Here is a 21012-nt window from a genome sequence, read left to right as displayed (position 1 = left end):
TTCTTGGATAACTTCATTTCTCATAATTAAAATAATGGGAGACAAATTTGTCAAGTATAGCTTACACGTTGAGATGAGATTGATTAAACATAAATATATATATTTTTAAGCTATTTTATTGTGTGGTCTTTGAAATGATTGGTGTGGTGGGCATATATTCTGCAAGAAGGGCATGGAATGCCAACAAATTGAATGCAAACTGACATGCTCTTAAAACGGTAGTTAAGATGCTGCTTATGAAGCAAAGGACTTATGTGGGGTAATGTGGGTTTTGTCCATTGCTCATGTTTTGCTGTATCCTCAACAAGTTTAATCATTCATGTGAATGATGCTTGTTTCTTATATCAACAATCTTCTTAATTTATTTAAGGATCTCAATGATTCTTTCTCTTTTTTTATTATTAGAAATTTCCCCAATAATTTTTCCCGTACTAATGTAATCGCTTTAATTTGTTTCTATAATAATCATGCTGCTCATATGCGCCTAGCTGTATGTATGTATGTGCCTCTTGTTTTATGTATTGGCATCATAGTTAATAGTTATTACCTATCAATTAAATGTTAATGTATGTGCAAACATGTCACATGTGTCCAAGGAAGATCTAACATGAAGTGATGGGAATTTGTAAGGTTGAATCTGACTATCTAACTCAGCATTAAGAATTGGAATGTTGATAGTGCTTTAGTGAAAAATTCCATACAAAGTAACCTATAAAGAAAAATTACATTTGCACTACTTTTGTGTATATTTTTTATCGGAAATGTTTGATAACTAAAGAAAATCAGCCAAAAATAGTCATAACTTACCTTATTTAGCATTTATTAATTGTTACGACAATTAATAAATGTTAGACAAGACAAGTTCTGACTATTTTTTTTGTCTCCCTAGCATTACCCATTTTTTTATATAGTATGAAAAACAATTTTTATCTTCTCTACTTTTTTATCAATCATTTTTAACAATGAAAGTAAAACATATATATAAATGTGGTGTACATATATAATAATATTTTCTAACTTGTTTTTTCTTCTTTAAGAAATTTCACTAATCTGGTAGTATGTTGATGAATATCAAAACATGGGATGAATCTTATCATGTCAAATGTCATGTTTGGTACTCCATTGTCTAGGGACAAGTATTTTTTCTTTCCCTGCTTTTACCGCCTTTTAAAATGCAGGTATATAAAAAATACTCTCAACAAAATTAGACGTTGATAAAATTATTTCTAAAAGATTAAAGAACAAAATTGTTCTAAAAACTTTTAAAATGTGGCAAAATTAGTGTAAATTTTTTTTTTATATAAGTGGTAATTTTTTTTTATATTTGACAAACTATTTGTGTATTTGATCTAAAAATTAGAGCAAAATTTCAATCTCTAAATCATTTTTTTTGCCAATTATAAAAAATTATAAAAGAAAATCCACTTTGCAAATTTTAAAGATGAAAATGTCTTTTTTATTATTATTCTTGAAAAAAATTACATCAATATCTATCTTTTAAAATATATTTTGAGAAATATATATTGACAATATTTAGTTATTTTTGTTATATTTAAAAATATTTTAAAAATTATTTGTCATTGTAATTTTAACTATTTTTGTCAGCGGAGCATGTCTGATTGTTTCCTCTGTAAACCGCACCTTACAGTTAAAGACAGTGAAACTACACTGTGTTGGAGAGCAAATTGTGGAAAAGCTTAAATGAACAGTAGATCATTGAATTTAACTGTGGAAAGCTTCAACATTCAGTTTATGGTGCTTTGTGCTATTATATGAAAATTTGGTGGGATTCATATTTTATTATTTTAACCTACAATGTAGGGCTAATTTTTTTTAATATGAGGTTGAGATGTGAGTTATGCTTAGTTATGGAGTATTGGGGAAATATACACGATTGTGACGGCGTTTAATTTTTTGTGTCAGTGGAAAGAAATTGGACCGTCCGATTTCATTGGAGAGAGAGAGGGACACAAATCAGATCCAGGGTTTTCATTGCAAAATTTCATGGATACTGAAATCAGACCCAGGGTTTTCTGCCAGTACACAAATCGGACCCAGGATTTTCTGTCAGTACACAAATCGGATCCAGGTTTTCAGTACCTCCAATCGGACGGTCCGATTTCTCTTGAACAGCCATGATACGCCAGTGAATCATCATACACCCCCACATCCCAGCTATACACCATTCCTTTCATCATATTAAAAATAAAAAATTCACAATGTAGAGCCATTTTTTTTTCTTTTTTTTTCTTATGAAATGAGTTAAGAGAGTAAAACATATATATACCTATTAGACCAATATTATTTCATATTGATTAATGGATGGATGGATATACATTATAATGTTTAGATATGATCTACTCTGTTGAATAGATGAGGTTGTCTTAATCAAACACAAGGTGACAAATTAATGTGTCTATGAACTTTTACCTAAACAACAAGTGAGGTCGTTGTTGTCACGCGATTAGACCTAAAGTTTTAGCAGCTCCACCACCTTTGAAATTTAATTCTTTTAATTTGCAATGTGTGAAGTGCTACCCTAACGATCACAATTTGAATAATTCAATTAGAAAGAAACAATGTGGCACTCTCAATTCAGAAATCAGAAGTAAGAATTGTTCATTCAATAACAGCTGGAAAAAAAAATAAATCGAATATTCAACACTATTTATGATTGTTCCGATCCATGTGAAATCAGTCACACCAAAACTCAGTTCGTGGTCCTCATTTCTATTTACAAGTCAATTTGTAGGGTCCACTTTAACTAAATTATTAGCATTCTTACGTGTTTCTAATCACTCACTAAAAGAAATAATGTTGATATATAAGTTGCTAATTATATTATCACATTTATCCATAATATCTTCTCTCTTTTTCCACAAGAAGTTGTGGTCTTGAAGATGTTTGACAAATGATGTTGACTAACATGTTATTGTAGTGATGATGATACATTTATTTGTTGCTTAGCACGTTTAATTAATTTATTTACTTATTACTTACCCCTCAGGCTATTATATTTGAGAATTATTATATTGTTGAGATTATTGATTATCATGGCTTGAATTAGGAGCAACATATAGACCAACATTCTATAAGGTTGCAATTAAAAATGCTGTTCTTTGATCATGGTGTGGTATCAGTATCTGTTTCCCACTTTCCATTCAAACAATAAATTAACCTGCAATATCTGGCCAAAAAAATGAATTTCATGAACCCTAATCTGATCTGATGGAATTTATTATTTTTGGATGTAACAAAATAGAGTAGGAAATGAAGTTAAACCTGACATGTTTTCAATAGTAACAAGTGTACTAATAGTACTTATATTATACACGTACGAATTTAAATGTAGAAAAATAACAAACTATAAAGTATAAAAAATAGTATCATATTCATTTGGCAAAAATCCAACAGCTGTCTCTGATCTCTCCTATTGTTTTCGGAATATGAAGTGATGAGATATCCTTTTCTGTTCCCTTTTTCTTTTCTTTCCAAGTTTGCTTAATTAGCTAGACTATTTAGTCTTCTAATTCGACAATTATGTCACTGTCGATCTTTCATCCTCTACTATATATGATTGCTTTTGGAAAGGGTTGAATAATACATTTGTACTAAGTAAAAAAAATATAATAACAATTAATAACAAAATTTCTGGTTATTTAAGTGTTTTTTTTTTGTTATGCTAGGTAACCAATGACTTTTTTGAACAACATGAATAACCATCAATCAAATAAAAACATATTATACCTCTAAATTATCCACCTAAATCTTAATATTAGAATAACCATCCGTACACCTAGTGAAATGAACATCCGATATATCTATTGTTCACATATTTTCATTGTTTACCTATATATATATATATATATATATATATATTTTGTGTGTCATGGATGGGTCAAATGGCTTTACATTGTTTATTGTAAGTAGAGAAATGGGACTACAGATAATTAAATACATTGGGCTACGGCCCATGAAGATATAATGGGCAGAAATTCCGGCCCATATCCATGTTTTTTGAAAAGACTTATACACACCAAAATATATTTATAAGTCAACATATTCAACGTTATTCATAGTTGGCATATTTCAAAGAAATTTAAAAATAATATATATTATTAATTATCAATACGAAGAATTATCTAAAATGTTTTATATAAAATAAAAAAATTAAAAACATTTAAAATTTTAAATTTAACTTTAAATATCAAAATGTTATTACAATCCATCCATAATATATATTTCTCATATCTAACAAAAATTTGAAATTATTGAATGCTTGAGTCCATTGTCTTATTGTGATCAATGTCCGTCCACCATAGAAAAGAAAATAGTCAATCCACGTTTAGTTTAAAGTTTAAACATATAACAATATTGTGAGTATGCAACACATTAATAAACAAAACCTTTTTTAGTAAGAAAAACTATAATAATCATATTATATGGGCACCAAATAAAAAATAAATTACTGCACTATTGAATTTGTGAAAATGTTTTCTACTTTTTTTGTTTTATTTTCAATATTTTCTAGTTTTAATATTTTATGATAAAAAAATAAAAATAATAAACTTTTTTGTTATGTCTTATTTTTCACAAAATCTTATAAAAAAAACTAAACTACAACCTGTAAGAACCGTAATTTAAAATCGACCGTTTAGATAATATAAATGATAAATTAATCACCTGTAATAGGTTCAAAATTTAGAAGTCTTAATTTAAAAAGTTAACGGTGAGATTTGAATTCAGTGAATTTTTTTAGTAGTAAATGTAATTTTCTATGAAAAATTGTGTAAAAATGCGTACCAGCAGTATCGACTTAAGTCTGTCCGGTACTGTGTGAGAGTAACAAAAACAGAAGAAAAACTTAGAAAAATATTTAAAATTAAAAATCGGGCACTAATTCTAAAGGTTTTGACCCAAAGTGGGCTAAACGGACCAAAAACACTAAACGAGTTAGACTGGACCCAAATTGGACCTAGGCCTAACATATATAAGCCTCTTTAGCGAGCTTTCAGCTCATTCATTTGCCCTAAACACAAACACACACAGCTCAGTTGAGTTGAGAGAAAAGGGAAAAAGAACACTATTCATCATCTTCTTCTTTTGCTTGTAACTTGAGTTACGGTACTCCGATTTGCATGCTGTTTGTGACCATGTGAAACTCTCGCCGAGTCCGTCAGTTCTAGCTAGGCATTGTAGGTAAGAACTCAAAATTTTCACTGCATTCCTCTATCCTAAGTGAATTTCAAAAATATAGGGTGTGATTTTGAGTAGATTTTTGTGATTTGGTTGTTTAGGTGCCAATCAACAGTGAAAAATTGTTGTGTTCTATTCCCATTTGCTGTGGGTAAGATAAGCTTGCTCTTAACCCTTGTGGTTTGGTATCTTGTATTGAACCCTAGATATTCATTTTAGTATATATATATAACTTGGTAGTTGGTGAGTTTTGCAAGTGGTGTTGGTGCTTGAAGCTTATTGGAACTCAAGTTTTGGGTTGTGCAGAAATCGACCAAGGTATGGTTTCAGTTTTCTCTATGTAATATATAATGTTTTCGTGAATCTTAGGTTAGTGGACCTTAGGATAAGTTTGAATTGTTGATGATGCATGATGATTTTTTTATGATTATGATGGTTGATGAAATTGTGATGGTATTATTGATATTTGATGATAAATGTAATAGTGATAATGGATATTGAATATGATTATTGTTGAATGTTGAGGGTATTGGGTGATGAAAGTGAGCTTTAATTATGATGGAATTGAGAAATGAGTATTAGGATGGATTGAGTTAATGATTGGCGGTGTTTTGTGATTATTTTGTTTATAAGAATCAAGGAAATTGTGAGGATTGAGTGATTTTGGTAGCTAAATGAATGAAAAATGGTTGGTAAGTGTTCATTATGGATTTTTGGTTGTTTTGAGTATGTTTAAGTTGGTATGATTTTGAAGTTTTGGGCAAATTAGAGAACTTGTAAAGTTTTGTAAAACCTTATTTTTAATGAATATTGGCGAGGTATAACTTGGCTTCCAAACTCTCGTTTTAGATGAAACTTGATTTAAATGAAAATTGGGTCCAAGAGCTTTAAGATGTTTGAAGAACGGATGAAAAATATTTTAAAACAAAAAAGTTATGCCCGTTTGAAGTTTGGTGTAAAAATATGAAATTCTGCAGCTTTAAAAAATTTCTAAGTTTGATAAGGCATGCGTACGCAGGCACTAGCATGCGTACGCGAGTATGTATTTTGAGGCATGCGTACGCGAAATTTTAACACTCGACGCGGGGATTCCCTTCGGGTTGGGACTTCGCGTACGCGAGGCAGGTGTCGCGTACGCGACCACCCATTTTTGCACCCTTGCGTACGCAGAAGGGGGCTTGCGTACGCGAGACTCCTATTTTGCTGAAAATTTGTTTTCTTTCCATTTCAACCGGTTCTCTAGCTTTCTACACTTTTTTAATCGTTGTTTAAGACTTATAACTAGTAATTAGATTTTGAGGCTAATACGGAAGAGTTAGGAGACTTAAGATTATATTTTTTGTTAGAGAATTTAGAAGAAGGAGGTTTAGATTTCTGAAGTACTGTGGATGGACTAGTTGGGTAAATTGGTGGAGTACTATATTGGTTACGAACTTGAGAATTTGGAAATTGATGATGGTTGAGATGAACTTGGAACTTGGATATAAATGCTTAAGATTGTTGGAGGTTGATGAACTAGGTATCAAAGAATTTGTGCTATGAGCAGTGATCATTGAGACTGAATTTTATGATATTTATGTATTGAGGTTGATCAGTAGCTATGCGCAGTGGTGAGTCCCACTTGTCGAGGTCGCGGCGTCGGTGTAAGGACGGTGGTTAATCTCGCTTACGTTGAGATGTGAAGGTTGGGGTTATATCCCGCTCGCATAACCTTCTATGCTGTAAGAGTGCGTCAAGCACTATATCCTTGGAATGAGCATGCAAGTACGCCAGACACTATATCCTTGGAGCGATAGTGCGCCAGACACTATATTCTCGGAACGATAGTGCGCGGAAAACTATATCTCTGACGTGACAGAAAGACTACATCTGAAAGGATGTGTCGGGTTCGCAGTTATGAACCAACAAGTGATATCACGAGCCAATAGGATAGGCATTAATCATGTGCATATTCTATCTGTTTGCTTGCTTTGTTTAACTTTTATTGTGCCTAAATGCATCACATGCCTACTTGCTATTTGTTCTATACTTGCTTTATATGTATATTACTTGTACGTTACTTGTATGCATTACCTGTATTTGCTGTTGGGATTGAGGAGGCTCGGTAGACGGTGGCGATAGGATCGCATGGAGGTTAGGCCGACGAAGGCTGTAGGACAACGGTGTTATGTTAGTTAGAAATCTCCTAAGTTAGAATACCCTATTTATGACTTACATTTTTATATTTCGTTAATCTTAAATATCTGTATCGATGTGAAGATCTAGAATTGCCTTTGGCGTCCCTAAATCTTATATCTTATATATTGGACATTGTTACCATACTGAGAACCTCCGGTTCTCATACCATATGTTGTTATTGTTTTTCAGATGCAGGTCGCAACCGACCTATGTGAGTTGCATGATTGGTGACAGAGCGGAGGATAGCTTTACTTTATTTTGTTTCTGTTTTACTTCTGTTGTAGTTATTCTCTCATCTTTTGTATAAGTATAACTTTATTGCCTTAGAGATTTTTTATTTAAAACTTCAAGAGATAGGAATAAGTCTTTTATAAAACTCTGTTGTATTTTTTGACTAGTCGGTTTAAACTCCACAGGCTATGACTAATTTCTTTTGTATATCATATATATTTTACTTTGTTTATTTATTAACTACTACCTTGTATTTTGGGGTTTTAATGCAAGCTTATATATTTATATGTTCTGTTCTTATCTTGTCTACGCATTTAGTTATTGTGTGTATGTGAACACTTCGCTTTTTATAATTTCGCTTTATGTAACTTTAAACTTTATTCCTTTATCGGACTTCTAGTATTATTATTCCCTTCTATATATATTATTGTTAGAACTGTCGTGACGTTTTGTTATCCTTTACTTTACGGCATGAGGTAAAATTTAGGGTAATAAAGTGTATGTTACACAACCCAAACAAATTTTTATATTCTTAGGCAATAATCACGACTGGCTCATCATCACAATCAAAAAACAAGAATAAGAGTTCAAAATTTTCTAACATATCCCTAAACAAGTACGAGAACAAAAATCTTGGAGCAAATCATGAGCAGCGAACGTTAGTGGGTTATGGTGTTATGGATTTGTAGGAATCTGATGATGAGAAAGAAAGTGATGGAACGGAATCTAATTAAGGTCAGATGCATGTGCAATTATATAAGATAGAACCAATCTCTGTCTCGGATTGTGTCTTCTGTCTGTTGAGTTTTCAAATCAAACCAATAACCAAATGCTATGATACATATATATTACATATGCCGCGTTTCAATTCTCTGTGTTACGTTGTAAATAATGATATTATTAGTCATATAGTTAGGTATACATTTGTGGTATGGGACTCGTACCTAGCTACTAGCCTACTACTACTGCCTTCTTACGATGTTTGGAAGAACCAAATAAATTAAAGTTCAAACGAAAAAAATAGATTGCTTTTAAAAGAAATTTACTTTTAATTTAAAAAACCAACTACTTTCGATATAATTAATTATATTCGTTAACATTGATCATGATGCAATGTTTTTAATTATAAGTAATTACTTATATGAAGTTTTTTTTATATAAAAATAATAGTTAAAAATTATTATATTTTTAAATAAATTATTATCTAACGATTTTTAATTTTTATTTTTATACAATGAAAATTTTGTGAGTGATCACCAATATTTTTTATTTGCTAATACATGTTGATATAAAATACACACACACACATATATATATATATATATATATATATATATATATACCGTTTTAGGGATTGGCGACTTACCCATTCAATTACTTTTGCACCGGACGTTCCTCAAATGGGTACTCTCGGGTCGGGTAAATTCCATAATAGACGCCTGTTGGCATTCCAACCTTCCTTCTCTTTTCAGGGCTATCCGAAAAGAAAGAGAATTCAGTACTTCTTGGTCGTGAATATCTGAATAGGACAAACCGCCCCGTGAATATCTTTGCTTCGGAACAAAACAATTAGAATTAGGCTCGGTCAACTGGAATGTGTATTATCAATATGTGTGGTCTTGGACTATAAATAATGATCTTTCTTTAGAATTTGGTTACTTGATCGATTCACTTACCCTTATTATGTTAATATTAATCACTACTGTTGGCATTTTGGTTCTTATTTATAGTGATAATTATATGTTTCACGATCAAGGATATTTGAGATTTTTTGCTTATATGAGTTTTTTTAATGCTTCAATGTTGGGATTAGTTACTAGTTCGAATTTGATCCAAATTTATATCTTTTGGGAATTAGTTGGAATGTGTTCTTATCTATTAATAGGTTTTTGGTTTACACGTCCTATTGCAGCAAATGCTTATCAAAAGGCATTTGTAACTAATCGTGTAGGGGATTTTGGTTTATTATTAGGTATTTTAGGTCTTTATTGGATAACGGGTAGTTTGGAATTTCGGGATTTGTTTCAAAAAACCTAATAACATTAACCAGGGGGAAAATATGGAATGAGCGTGAGGTAATAATTCCATATTAATTCGAACCAATCCATATGCGCCCATTTTTAATAAGATTCCGGCTAAAAGCATACAAGTGCTGTAATGTGCCTCTTCGTGGGTGTCCGGTAACCATGTATGTAAGGGTATAATCGACAATTTTACAGCAAAAGTAAAAAGAAATCCCATATAAAATATTATTTCGAGCACCCCAGGATACGATTGATTAGTTAATGTTTCAAAATTTAATGTCGGTTCATTAGAACTATATAAACCGATACCTAGAATTCCCAAGCCATAAAAACATAATTAGTTGTAAAGGCTTGGTTATTACTAAAGTATATATGAATTATATGATAATTTTTAAAAATATTATTTATATTAAAATTAATCATTAAAATTAGTTATTAATATAAAATATATATTAGAATACGAAATACATATTTGTAAATAATTAATTTTGGAAAAAGTCTAGAGGCCAGCAATTTTTGTGTTTTGTGGCCAACACTTAACCATCAAGAGAAAAGTGAATGATCTCCTACCATTGGATGTAATCTCACACCATTAAAAAGACTATTGATGGCCAATTGATGGTTACAAAACACAAAAATTACTAGCCCTAACACTCCTCTTAATTTTGATATACACTAGTATGATTATATATTATTTCTTCTTCGAAAAATTGAAACTATTCAATAGAAGTGTACAAATCACTTTACTATATCTTTTTTTAGTTGGGAGAGTAGCATTATTTGGTGTTTGACGCTCCCACAGTCCAACTCGGCCCCTTAACACAATAATGAAGTAAACAAAGGCTAATTAATTAATTAAGGAGTAAGAAGGCAAATGCTAAAGTTAGGTCCCACAAATTTCTGATGATGTTCTTTTTTGATATGTATTTCTCATGCACGTGCATGGCTACCTTTGTGGTTTGTGTACCACTACCTCTTTCTAATTAATCTCTTCAATCCTCATTGAATTGTATAGTAGATAGTTTTGTGTGGAAATGGCAGAGAGGACAAGTGAAGGCAGTGGTTAAGGCTGCAATGGTGGTGGCTTTCCAACCATAGTTTCGTAAAATGAAAGTGTTTTTGTAAGCTTTTTCGCATGAAAATGAGCAAAAAAGCACTAACATGTATACAACAGATAAGGAATTAGATTCCAACACCACCAACTTCATTCTCTGCCTTCCTTTAATTTAACCGTTATAAATAAAGTTATTACAATCAACACCACCAACTTCACGTTTAACATAACCAACATTAATAATTCTTTACATATATATGGGATATATGATATGTATGTACAAACATTAAAATTCAAAATAATACGTACGCCATATTTAAACTAGCTAGCCAGCTAGGCACATGGAGGATTCGGTTCATAGCAATTTAAATTACATACAGTAATACTAGAGAGGAAAAAAAAGGACTAAATTTGTTTTATTTAATATTTATTAATTATAATAATAATTAATAAATATTAAATAAAATAAATTTAGATTTTTTTTATTAATTTTTTTGTTATTAAACAATTTCGTTTAAATTATTCTGTTTAAGCTAATTAATAATAAGCGATGGAATTAAATATTTAGCGAATAAATTAAATAATTTTACTTGAAATGTGGCGAATTATGATTTTATTTTCCCATGAAACTAATACGAATTATATAAGGTCAATCCCATTTCGTCACCTTCAAATGAAAATGAGTATATTGTAAGAAAATAGGATTTGAGCGTGACAATTTATGTTCTTGGTATAGTATGTATATGTATATAGTGTGTAAATATATAAAGTAGGAATATACATATATATGTATGTGTTGAATTCCCGACCGAGAGCATCTGATGAGAAAATGATTGATGATTAATGTCGATTGGGTGATGCATGTGTGTGTGTGTGTGAGGATCATATTTATTAACATTCATGCTATCATGCATAGTCCTTCATGACCCTACCACCCTCCATTCCCATGCACAATGGCCGGGCTAAACCTAACCTAGCTACCTATAATATCTTCTTCAACTTCACTCCTTATTAGGACTATTTCCTCTCCATCCCTAAAGTTTTTTAAACATACATAAACTAATTAATAATAATCAAGTGTCATATAGTAGCATAAATAATGACGCTGAACCTATAGTTTCTAACTATTTTTTTTTCAGTTAATTTAAAGATACATACATGCATGCAACCTAATTATCAAAAATTGGTTATTTTTTAATGCTCTCTAGAATCTACTTAAGTAGTTAATCCATTCGCATATATACATATATATAGATTTTTTAAATTATTGTTAAATAGATGGAAATTATAACGTACGGGAAAAAAGGACACTTTTTAATTTGAATATGGAAGCAAATTAAAAGTAGTGTTGAACTCGGATATGAGGAATACAGGTGCTTGCTTCACAGCCATGTAGTGTTAGTAGAACAGAACTCGGACCATGCGAGTTTTCTATCAGTAAACGAACAGTCCGAATTGCGTTTTATATCCCATTTCATACAAAAATTGACAACAACAAACAACTTGGAGGATCCGTTTTCTAACTTCCGAAATTTATATTTGCCCAACCACTTCGATTTCTTAAGCAAAATTTAAAAATCAAATGGTCCGATTTGTGTACTTTGAGTTTTTTCAATTTTTTTAACACAAATCGGACCCTCCGAATTTTGTACTCTGAATTTTTTCAACTTTTTAAACACAAATCTCCGATTTGTGCACTCCCACAATTTAAAAAAACACAAAAAATTACCATGTTAAAGTATATTACTTATTTTACTTTCATATCAAAATTTTTTAGCCAAAAAAGGAATCAAGAGCGAAAAAGGAAACAAAATTATAATATATAGCCAACACAAACACTTTAATTAATTTGTGTTCATAAAATTGAAGTTTTCATTACTAAAGTATTAAAGTTTAGAGGGTACTGGAAGATTTTGTCTAGTTACTTAAAAGATATAGTGATTAATAAAGTAGCTAGCAGGATAAACTTAACATTTTATGCAGTGATGTCACAAGTGTTGGTGCTGCCCAAAAGGGATCTGAACACAACTTTTAAGCCACTAATTCACTGCTTACATACTTACATTAGCAACTAATAAAGTCATTAACTCTTGAATAAAGAGACAGAGAATATAGCTAACAGCACCAATTATATATATTCCCATATTTATTCTTTCTTTGATTTTACTTTTGAACTGCACAAACCTTAAAAATAATTGAAGCAAATTAAGAAAAAAAGGAAATGAATGATTTCAGGCTTCATATGTCTAAAGCTTTCAAGATAATAACAAGGTCTCAATAATTGAAAGACTTGCCAATTTGTATATGAAGTATATATACACATGATTAATAGCAAGACAGTGTAATTTAAAAAGGCTGTATGTATGACTAGACATACTTTAGATTTGTTAAATAACTTTTATATGCTTTTGATGGCATGCATCATGATATATATGTATTAATCGTTAAGGCTGCATAAATGTTTAATGAAGAATTATTTAGAGAAGGAGGAGTTAAAAAGAAGGTTATAAGTTAAGATATAGTGGCTGGGTATGTAGCTCCAATTAAAACCCTAAAAATACAATAAAACAAAAAGAGAAGAGATGAAAGGGAGCTTCATCATCATCATAATCTCTCTCTCTATCTTTTTCCTTTTCTCTCTCAGCTGCTATTCAATTCATTCCCCTTCATAATACTAGTACTAGTGATATATATTCTACTCACCCATCAAACTTTATATAAAAAGATAAAGAAAAAGAAAAAGGAATTCATCAACATACATACACCATGGTTTTCCCTTCAATCCCAGTGTATTTAGATCCTCCCAATTGGATTCACCAGGTAAGGGTTTTTACTTTTTATTAGTAGTTATTGATATGCCTTAATTGCATCATCTTCTTGAATATTCCTATTCTTTGTTCAACTTGCAGCAGCAGCAGCAGGTAAATGGCAATGGCAATGAGAGTTCAACTCAGGTGGTTCCGAGATCGGGATCAGAGGGAGGACTCAAGTGTCCTCGGTGTGAATCCAGCAACACAAAGTTCTGCTACTTCAACAACTACAGCCTGTCTCAGCCGCGACACTTCTGCAAGACGTGTAGGCGTTACTGGACAAGAGGCGGTGCTCTTAGGAACGTTCCGGTTGGTGGTGGTTTCCGGAGAAACAAGAAGACCAAGAGGAGTACTAGTAGCAGTAGCCGCCCAGGAGGAAACACTGAAAAGCAGTTAACATCAACATCATCACTTCCGTCAGGTTTTAACCCAGGTTTCATGGCTTCTCTTGAGAACATGACCCTCTATGGAGGAGGATTGCATCAGCATCAGCAGCAGTTTCCTAATTTCTTGAGTGGTTTTGATCCAACTACCACTTCTTCTTCGTTCCCTTTCCTGTTTGGAGAATCTAGGGTTAAATTGGAATCTGGAAACGGAGGGCTATTAAGTACTAGTTTGCCAGAGAACTATTCATGGACTGATCTTGCAGCTGCATCTTCTTCCGCTGCTCATCATCTCTTGTGACTTGCATGCAATGTTTTGTGGTTTGAGTGCATTTTTTTTCTTTATCTATTGTTGGTTGTGGTTCTTACCTTCCTTTAATTTTAATTTATTTTGTTTTGTTTTGTATAACATGAGTGCATTGCATGTTGTTTGGTGACTCCAACTAAGTTTCTTCTTCCATAACAGAAAGAGAGTGTTTTGAGGACTAGTCAAGATTATTTTGATTTCGAATGAAATGTCATATAGAGTGTTCTCTGTGACCTGACAACTGACACAACCCTCTATCTCTATAACCTTATTAATTCTAAGTCATTCAATTCAATTCTTTTTTCCTTCTTTTTTATCAAATTAGATTGATTCAATAAGATGGGACGTACATGCATGTTTGTTGGATTTTGGGACATTTTCTCAGAAGACGCCAAATCCCCACTCAAAATCATGCAATCTCTTATACTTCACCAAACTAGAACTTGTTCCGATGTCATAATTAATGCAAAAAATCCCTCCTTCCCTGGCACACTAATTAGTGTAACCTTTTTCTGCTTGTTATGTAATTATAACATTAGTCAAAATAATTAATGTTATAGGTATGATTACTCAATATTAATGAAACATACAGAAATGTGGCAGAGTTATTATTAATGAAAGTAAGTAAATATTGATGAGGGTAAGAAAAAGAGAAAAAGGAAAAGCAAGGGGGAGGAAGATAACTTTTGAAAGAACCAATGCTGAGGGGAATAAAGGAAGGGAGAGGAGCAGAGAGTCTTGGGACGTAGCAAACATGTCGGTGCTCTGGTGGGTCTCTATTCTCAAACGAGAAGGAGCCCAGGCTCAGAAATTCATGCAATCCAGGAACACTGCTTTAATTTCATTTGCATCTTTTCACATACATACATGCACACACCATCCATCATCATTTTACACAGTAAGCGGGATGCATGATAAGGGAATCCACACACACATATATATAGTTCATGTAACTAAATTCTAAGCAAACCAAATTAAATTGGACCTTTACAAAAGAAAAAAAAAAAAGATAAAGCATAGGGCAAAGAGATTTTTGACTTCTGTTTACTCCACAAAAATACGAGAATACGTGTCAACTACCAAAGATAAGGGTAAGAAACTAAGAATACCAAGTTTAAAATGAACATGATGAAACTTTATTCACATCTTTATACATTGATTAATGGTGTAGATTTTTCATTTTCAATGAGAGAGAATCCTTAAAAGATAGAGTAGTAAGATAACGTGATGCGTTTAAGTGTGTACCTACACTTGCACTGTTGCACAACAGCTAATAATGTAATTGGTAGTCTCCACTATTCTATTTGTGACCATGTACATGGAGGAATTTCAAGTCACATGCTTTGATGGGAATATATAAATAAGAACATCTCTCCATTAAAACCTGAGGATGATTACAAAAGTACATCATGTTACAATTACATTTTCCATGTCAGAACCCCATTCCTCTCCTTTCTTCTGCATTGCACCTTTCGTATAAATAATATCACACACAAAAAATTGAACAACTTAACGGAGTGACCAGGTGATCTTCCACCATTTTCCCTCCAAACAGTCGCTTCTTTTCAACAATTGGGAAAAAAAACAGAAAGAAACAAAAGTTAACATAAAATATCTCAGCTATCATCAAGGTTAGTAGTAGTAGTATTAATAGAAGGCAATAGTTCAGTTTGTGTTTGAAATTCCTCATCCTCATGTTGCTGCTCAAGGAACCTGCTCATACGCTCTAACAATTGTGCTGCCTTTCTTTTCCCTCTGTCTGTGCCATGTTGAGCCAATTCCAACAATGGACCCATCACACCTAACTCCTGTGCCTGAGCTATGTATTGTTGATCTCCATTGCAAAGGTGCACCAATACAGCAGCTGCATTCTCTTTGTTCCTTGGGGATCCATTCCCAATAACCTCAACCAATACAGGCACCGCCTCGGCAGCGCCAATGGCGGCCTTTCCGTCAGGATGGCTAGCTAATATTGCCAAAATGGCTAATGCTTCGTCCACCATTCCCCCGCCACGTTCTGTCAGCAGTCGCATAAGAGTGGGAACGACTCCAGCCCTTACTGCCTTTCCCTTGTTCCCTTGGTAAATGCACAAATTGAAGAGTGCTGTTGCAGCATCTTTCTTACCCCTTTGGGTACCCTCACTCAGCAGTGTAACTAATGGTGGAATGGCCCCTGAAGAACCGATTGTAACCTTATTTTCATCAATAACTGAAAGGCTGAAAAGTGTGGCTGCAGCGTTTTCCCGAGCTTCCATGCTTCCCTTCTTGAGCACATGAACTATCCCCGGTACTGCCCCTGAAGACACAATACTTCCTTTGTTGTTTTCACATATGGAAAGATTCAGAAGTGCAGTAACAGCATGCTCTTGAATGCGGGAATCAGGTGTACAGAGAAGACCAACAAGAAGAGGTATTGCACCAGCTTCCGCAATGGCCACGCGATTATCTGCATTGCGCTTTGCAAGAAGGCGAATCTCGCCAGCAGCCGATCTCTGGTCTTCAGGATTGCCAGATGTGAGCTTCCTAAGAAGATTTTCAATCTTGCTCCGCTCGGCCGGTGAGCAGGCAGAGGCTGATTTATCAGTTCGAGAACTGCTAGGTCTCTTTGGTGGCTCTACGCCATTGGCTTCACACCATTGTGCTATGAGGCTCCTTAAGACATAGTTTGGTGTGAGAACAGTACTAGATAAGGTCTGCTGTGTTTTCGGGCATGTACCATGTCCTGCTTCCAACCATTTCTCTATACAGGAACGCTCATAAGTCTGCAGCAATTAGACAAAATGATTTGTTTTCAGTGTATTCAACTTCAATGCGAGTTTACATCCAAGTAGTTAGATTCAGAAACATACCTGTCCTGTTGATACTATGACAGGATCCTGCATCAATTCGAGAGAAATTGGGCATCGAAAATCATCAGGGATTACAGGGGGCTGATGATTCTTTTCATTTGTCCCTTGTTTGCAGCAACTTGAAGAAAGGCTGTTTCCTCCTACATTATCATCCTTGTCTAGATTCTCTGTTAGTACAAAATCCTTTATTCTCTTCAGCAACATTGACATCTTCTCAATGCTTGCCCCTGGATCCCCATCACTCGCGATCACCATCTCGTGCAAAGCTAGCGACTCTTGTGTGAGATCAGCTATTCCAATCAGTTGCAATTTTTCGGCTAATCTCCGTAGAACAGCTTGATCTGTAGCTGCATCATTGCTCTTGTTGTAAAGGGACAAGAGATCCTCATGCAACTCGGCATCAGCTGGATCAACCCTTCCTTTGGCTCTTCTAAATTGTGCAAGAACAAGCTCAACCTGAAATGATGGAGAGAATTAACAAGAATTAGTCCATAGTGGAGATACAAAGAAGTTCCACACTGATGCAGAAAACGTGATCCTTAGTCAATCACTAAAATGATACAGATGGAGCTTACAATCAAAATAAGTTTATACCTGTTCCGTAACTTCATCTGAAATGTCAAGCTTATCATAGGAAATTCCAGCCAATGCTTGTTCCAACTGAGTAGTCACCTCGTGGAATTTATTAATAATTTGGTCCCTCTCAATGACCTGCAAACAGGAGTTAAAATAACGGAATCAACACGGAGGGTTGCAATTTCCATCTAATCAAAAACCACTTTCGTAATTTGCTAACCATACATACTATTCAATTTCAAAACAAGCATAATAACTTTAGAACAGAAACTGTAAGTAAACTAAGGTTCCCATATAGAAACATGACAGGAACATCCAAACTACCAAAACACTAAACCATCTCAGGATTCTGTTCACTGTGTGTTCGTCTTTGTGTGTTTGTACCTTTTTGCGATTTCCGGAAAAACAAAGAAATATAAATCAAATGGATCGAAAGGACCATCATTGACAAGCCACACCTGCAAGATACACCAAATAGGAAAGGAACACAAGATATTCTATGTAGCTTGAAGACCAAAATAAGAGAATAGAAATTTTGGTGGATTGACAAGACACACCACTTCAATTTGCATCCACTTTTTTTATCTCGATGTCAAACAGAGACTCACTAGCAGATTCCAAATTTCAATTATAACTTATATTAAGGAAAAAAAAGAGATACTTTGAATCACACAGCACTCTAGACCAGCAATTTCCAACTTTAATCATATAAAGGGGGCAAAAACAAAAAAGGACCATATCCTTAGCCCGCGCGTAATCTATTCACCATTGATCTATAGTAGCAGCCACAACTTCGGAAGATTTTTTTTTTCTTTTTTCTTTTCGGCTTGAAACACACACGCTAGCTTCCCCAATCATATATTCTATCAAAGGAATAATGCAATGCGCGTTGCAAGAAAATTAAAATGATAAAATAAAAATCTTATTGGAATTAATTAAAAACTAAAAATGTTTGCTGGATGAGCCTAAAAAATTGTCCCCAGAACAAGAGCAGATACATGAACAGGTCAATTAATTTATATTACTGCAGCTGGAAAATCGTTTTGCCACCAAAAAACGAAAAAATGAAAAAAAATAAATAAATAATGGTTTGTACGATTCCCCAATAGTTAATTGGCAAAGAAATAGCATAAACGAAAGTTAAGCATATCGTCATGAATCACTTTGAGTAGCAGTTGAATGGCATAGTCAATACTACACAATACCGAAAAGCAAACACTTGATGACGAAATCAATCAATCTATCAATCTGTCCTGAAAACACGGAGTTGCAGAGAATAAAAAGTAAGAAACAGAGAAATATATATTATACCATGTAAATCTTGCTGCCTTCACTACCGAATCTGAGGAGGTCCATGGCGGATTCCATGGCTTCCTTAAGCTGAAGCAAAGCATTTGAAGTTTGTTGAGGGAGAGGGTCCTTACTGTCCCTAATCTCTTCGAACAATGGTGTGAGGAGCTTGAGCCTCCTGGCCAAGTTGCAGTACTCCTTCTTGACCGTTGGCCTGTAATCGGAGATGGAAGATATTTGATTGACCAAATCGATGAGGCTCTCAGCTGTTCCCGCCTTATTGTCGTCCTCCATGGAATTCAGCAGATCTCGGCGAAAACGCAGCGTTTTGTTGAGCAGAGGGCGGAGAGAGAGAAAGAGAGAAGACGCGGAGCGGAGTGAGTAGTGGTTTTGTTTTGTGGCGCGGCTCCTAACTAACCATGGTTGAAAAGTAACCGCGGGTGTAGGTATGGGGCAGTATTATAATTGGTAGCTTAGCTGTGAGTGTGAGTTACACAGCGGAGTGGGGTTGGCGCCGCCTTGGAGCGTGGCTCCCACTCTCGGCTTTCGGGGTGAGAGACTGAGAGTTGGTTAATAATTCAGTTAAACAAACTGCTCCTGCTGCTACTATTACTAACTGCGGTAACTACTTAGTAACAGCGGCGTCTGTGTTGTGTTCAACAGACCACCAATCTCACTCACTCAATTTCTGACTTCTGACTTCTGAGTTCTGACTCTCCTTTCAATGATGTTTAGATAAAATTATATAATATAAAAATATTTTTTGTTTATTTATTATATTAAATATATTTTTTAAAAGTAAAATAAATGAGAATTATAATTATTTTTAGTTTTTTAATATTTTTTATTTTTATTTAAAAATTTTGTCAAATATACTAAATTTAAAAAATATTAAGCAAAATAAAATTTTTTTTTATTTTTTAATTGCATTTAAATATATACTAATAAAAATTTTAGGAAATAATTTTTCCCTCAATCATTGCTCATTTATTACCTTATAATTGATTGAAAGATATTAGTTTTCTAAGTTTAGTAAAGCCATATTTAAGAATATGCATTGACCAAACTCTTATTTTATTAAGGTTAATTGCTTTTTTTTTTCTTCTATGATTGGAATATGAAAAGGTTGAATATTTTTAATGAAAGATGTGAAAATAATTAGATTATTTGTGTATTATTAAAAGGTGAATTATATGGTAAAGATATAAATTTATAGATCTTTTTTTTTATGTGATGAAAGAGAGATTGAAAATACTAGGACCCACATTTTAAACATTAATAAAAGAGTGAATACCTCATCTGGCCCCTGATAATTACTTCAAAAAGACAACGAGGTTTCCAAGAAAAAAAACACCAAATTCAGTCCCTAATCTTTTTTTTTGGACTGATTAGTCTCTGTGCAAAAAAAAATAACATTGACTTTTTTTTTGCACAGGAGCCTCGTTGTCCTTTCGAGGTAACTGTCAGAGGCCGGATTGAATTTTTTTTTTGTCAAGAGCTTCGTTGTCTTTCGAGATAATTGTTAGGGGCTATTTTGCGTTTTTCTCTTAATTAAAATAATAAAAAATAACTATAAAAAGAATTTAATTCTCTCTCTATACAACCTCAATCTGTATAGTAAAGTGTCCCTTATTAAAATGATATATATTATATGATCTCTTATTAATGATAGGTGATCTGCTATACAATAAGAATTATAATTCCATTTTATTCACTTTAATGTCATTTTTTAATCTTAGTTTGTAACTAACGATCTTATTGATCATTAAATTAATGATTAATTAACAATCACAACATCAATGTCAATTACTACAATACAACTCATCAATCTATGACTATATAAGTTATCATATACCTTTTAACGTAACAAAAAACAAATCTCATCTCTAGTAACTTTACATGCTCTATAACTTGCATAATATCTCACATTACTGAGAATCTTTTATTAGTGTACACAATTTAACACTTATTAACTTGAGTGTAAAAATATTTTTTTTCTAAGACATTCCACTCTATTCTCAATTCAACTCTAACCCTAACTATGAAAAAGTTTTTGATAAAGAATTCACTAGTCAAAGTATATTATACTTAGAGTCATCATTTATACCCTGACT

At 33.1% G+C, this 21012-nt stretch overlaps 2 protein-coding genes across 2 annotated transcripts; one reads left to right on the top strand and one right to left on the bottom strand.

Moving 5' to 3' along the window:
- Positions 1 to 13017: 13017 nt before the first annotated feature.
- On the top strand, positions 13018 to 14426 carry LOC107614415 (dof zinc finger protein PBF). Its single transcript, XM_016316630.3, has 2 exons — positions 13018 to 13503; positions 13593 to 14426. Exons 1-2 carry the CDS (start codon positions 13450 to 13452, stop codon positions 14175 to 14177), a joined length of 639 nt encoding a protein of 212 aa, XP_016172116.1. The 5' UTR covers positions 13018 to 13449; the 3' UTR covers positions 14178 to 14426.
- A 1099-nt stretch (positions 14427 to 15525) lies between these two features.
- Positions 15526 to 19295, bottom strand: LOC107613378 (U-box domain-containing protein 13). The gene is made up of 4 exons (XM_016315346.3): positions 18920 to 19295; positions 17627 to 17743; positions 17033 to 17488; positions 15526 to 16945 (listed from the first exon to the last, which is right to left on the bottom strand). Exons 1-4 carry the CDS (start codon positions 19190 to 19192, stop codon positions 15800 to 15802), a joined length of 1992 nt encoding a protein of 663 aa, XP_016170832.1. The 5' UTR covers positions 19193 to 19295; the 3' UTR covers positions 15526 to 15799.
- Between the last annotated feature and the right edge of the window lie 1717 nt (positions 19296 to 21012).

Source organism: Arachis ipaensis, chromosome B8, assembly GCF_059453495.1.
Source record: "Arachis ipaensis isolate K30076 ecotype BB chromosome B8, ASM5945349v1, whole genome shotgun sequence".
In the NCBI taxonomy this organism is placed as follows: domain Eukaryota; kingdom Viridiplantae; phylum Streptophyta; class Magnoliopsida; order Fabales; family Fabaceae; genus Arachis; species Arachis ipaensis.
This window is presented reverse-complemented; position numbering and strand designations above follow the sequence as displayed.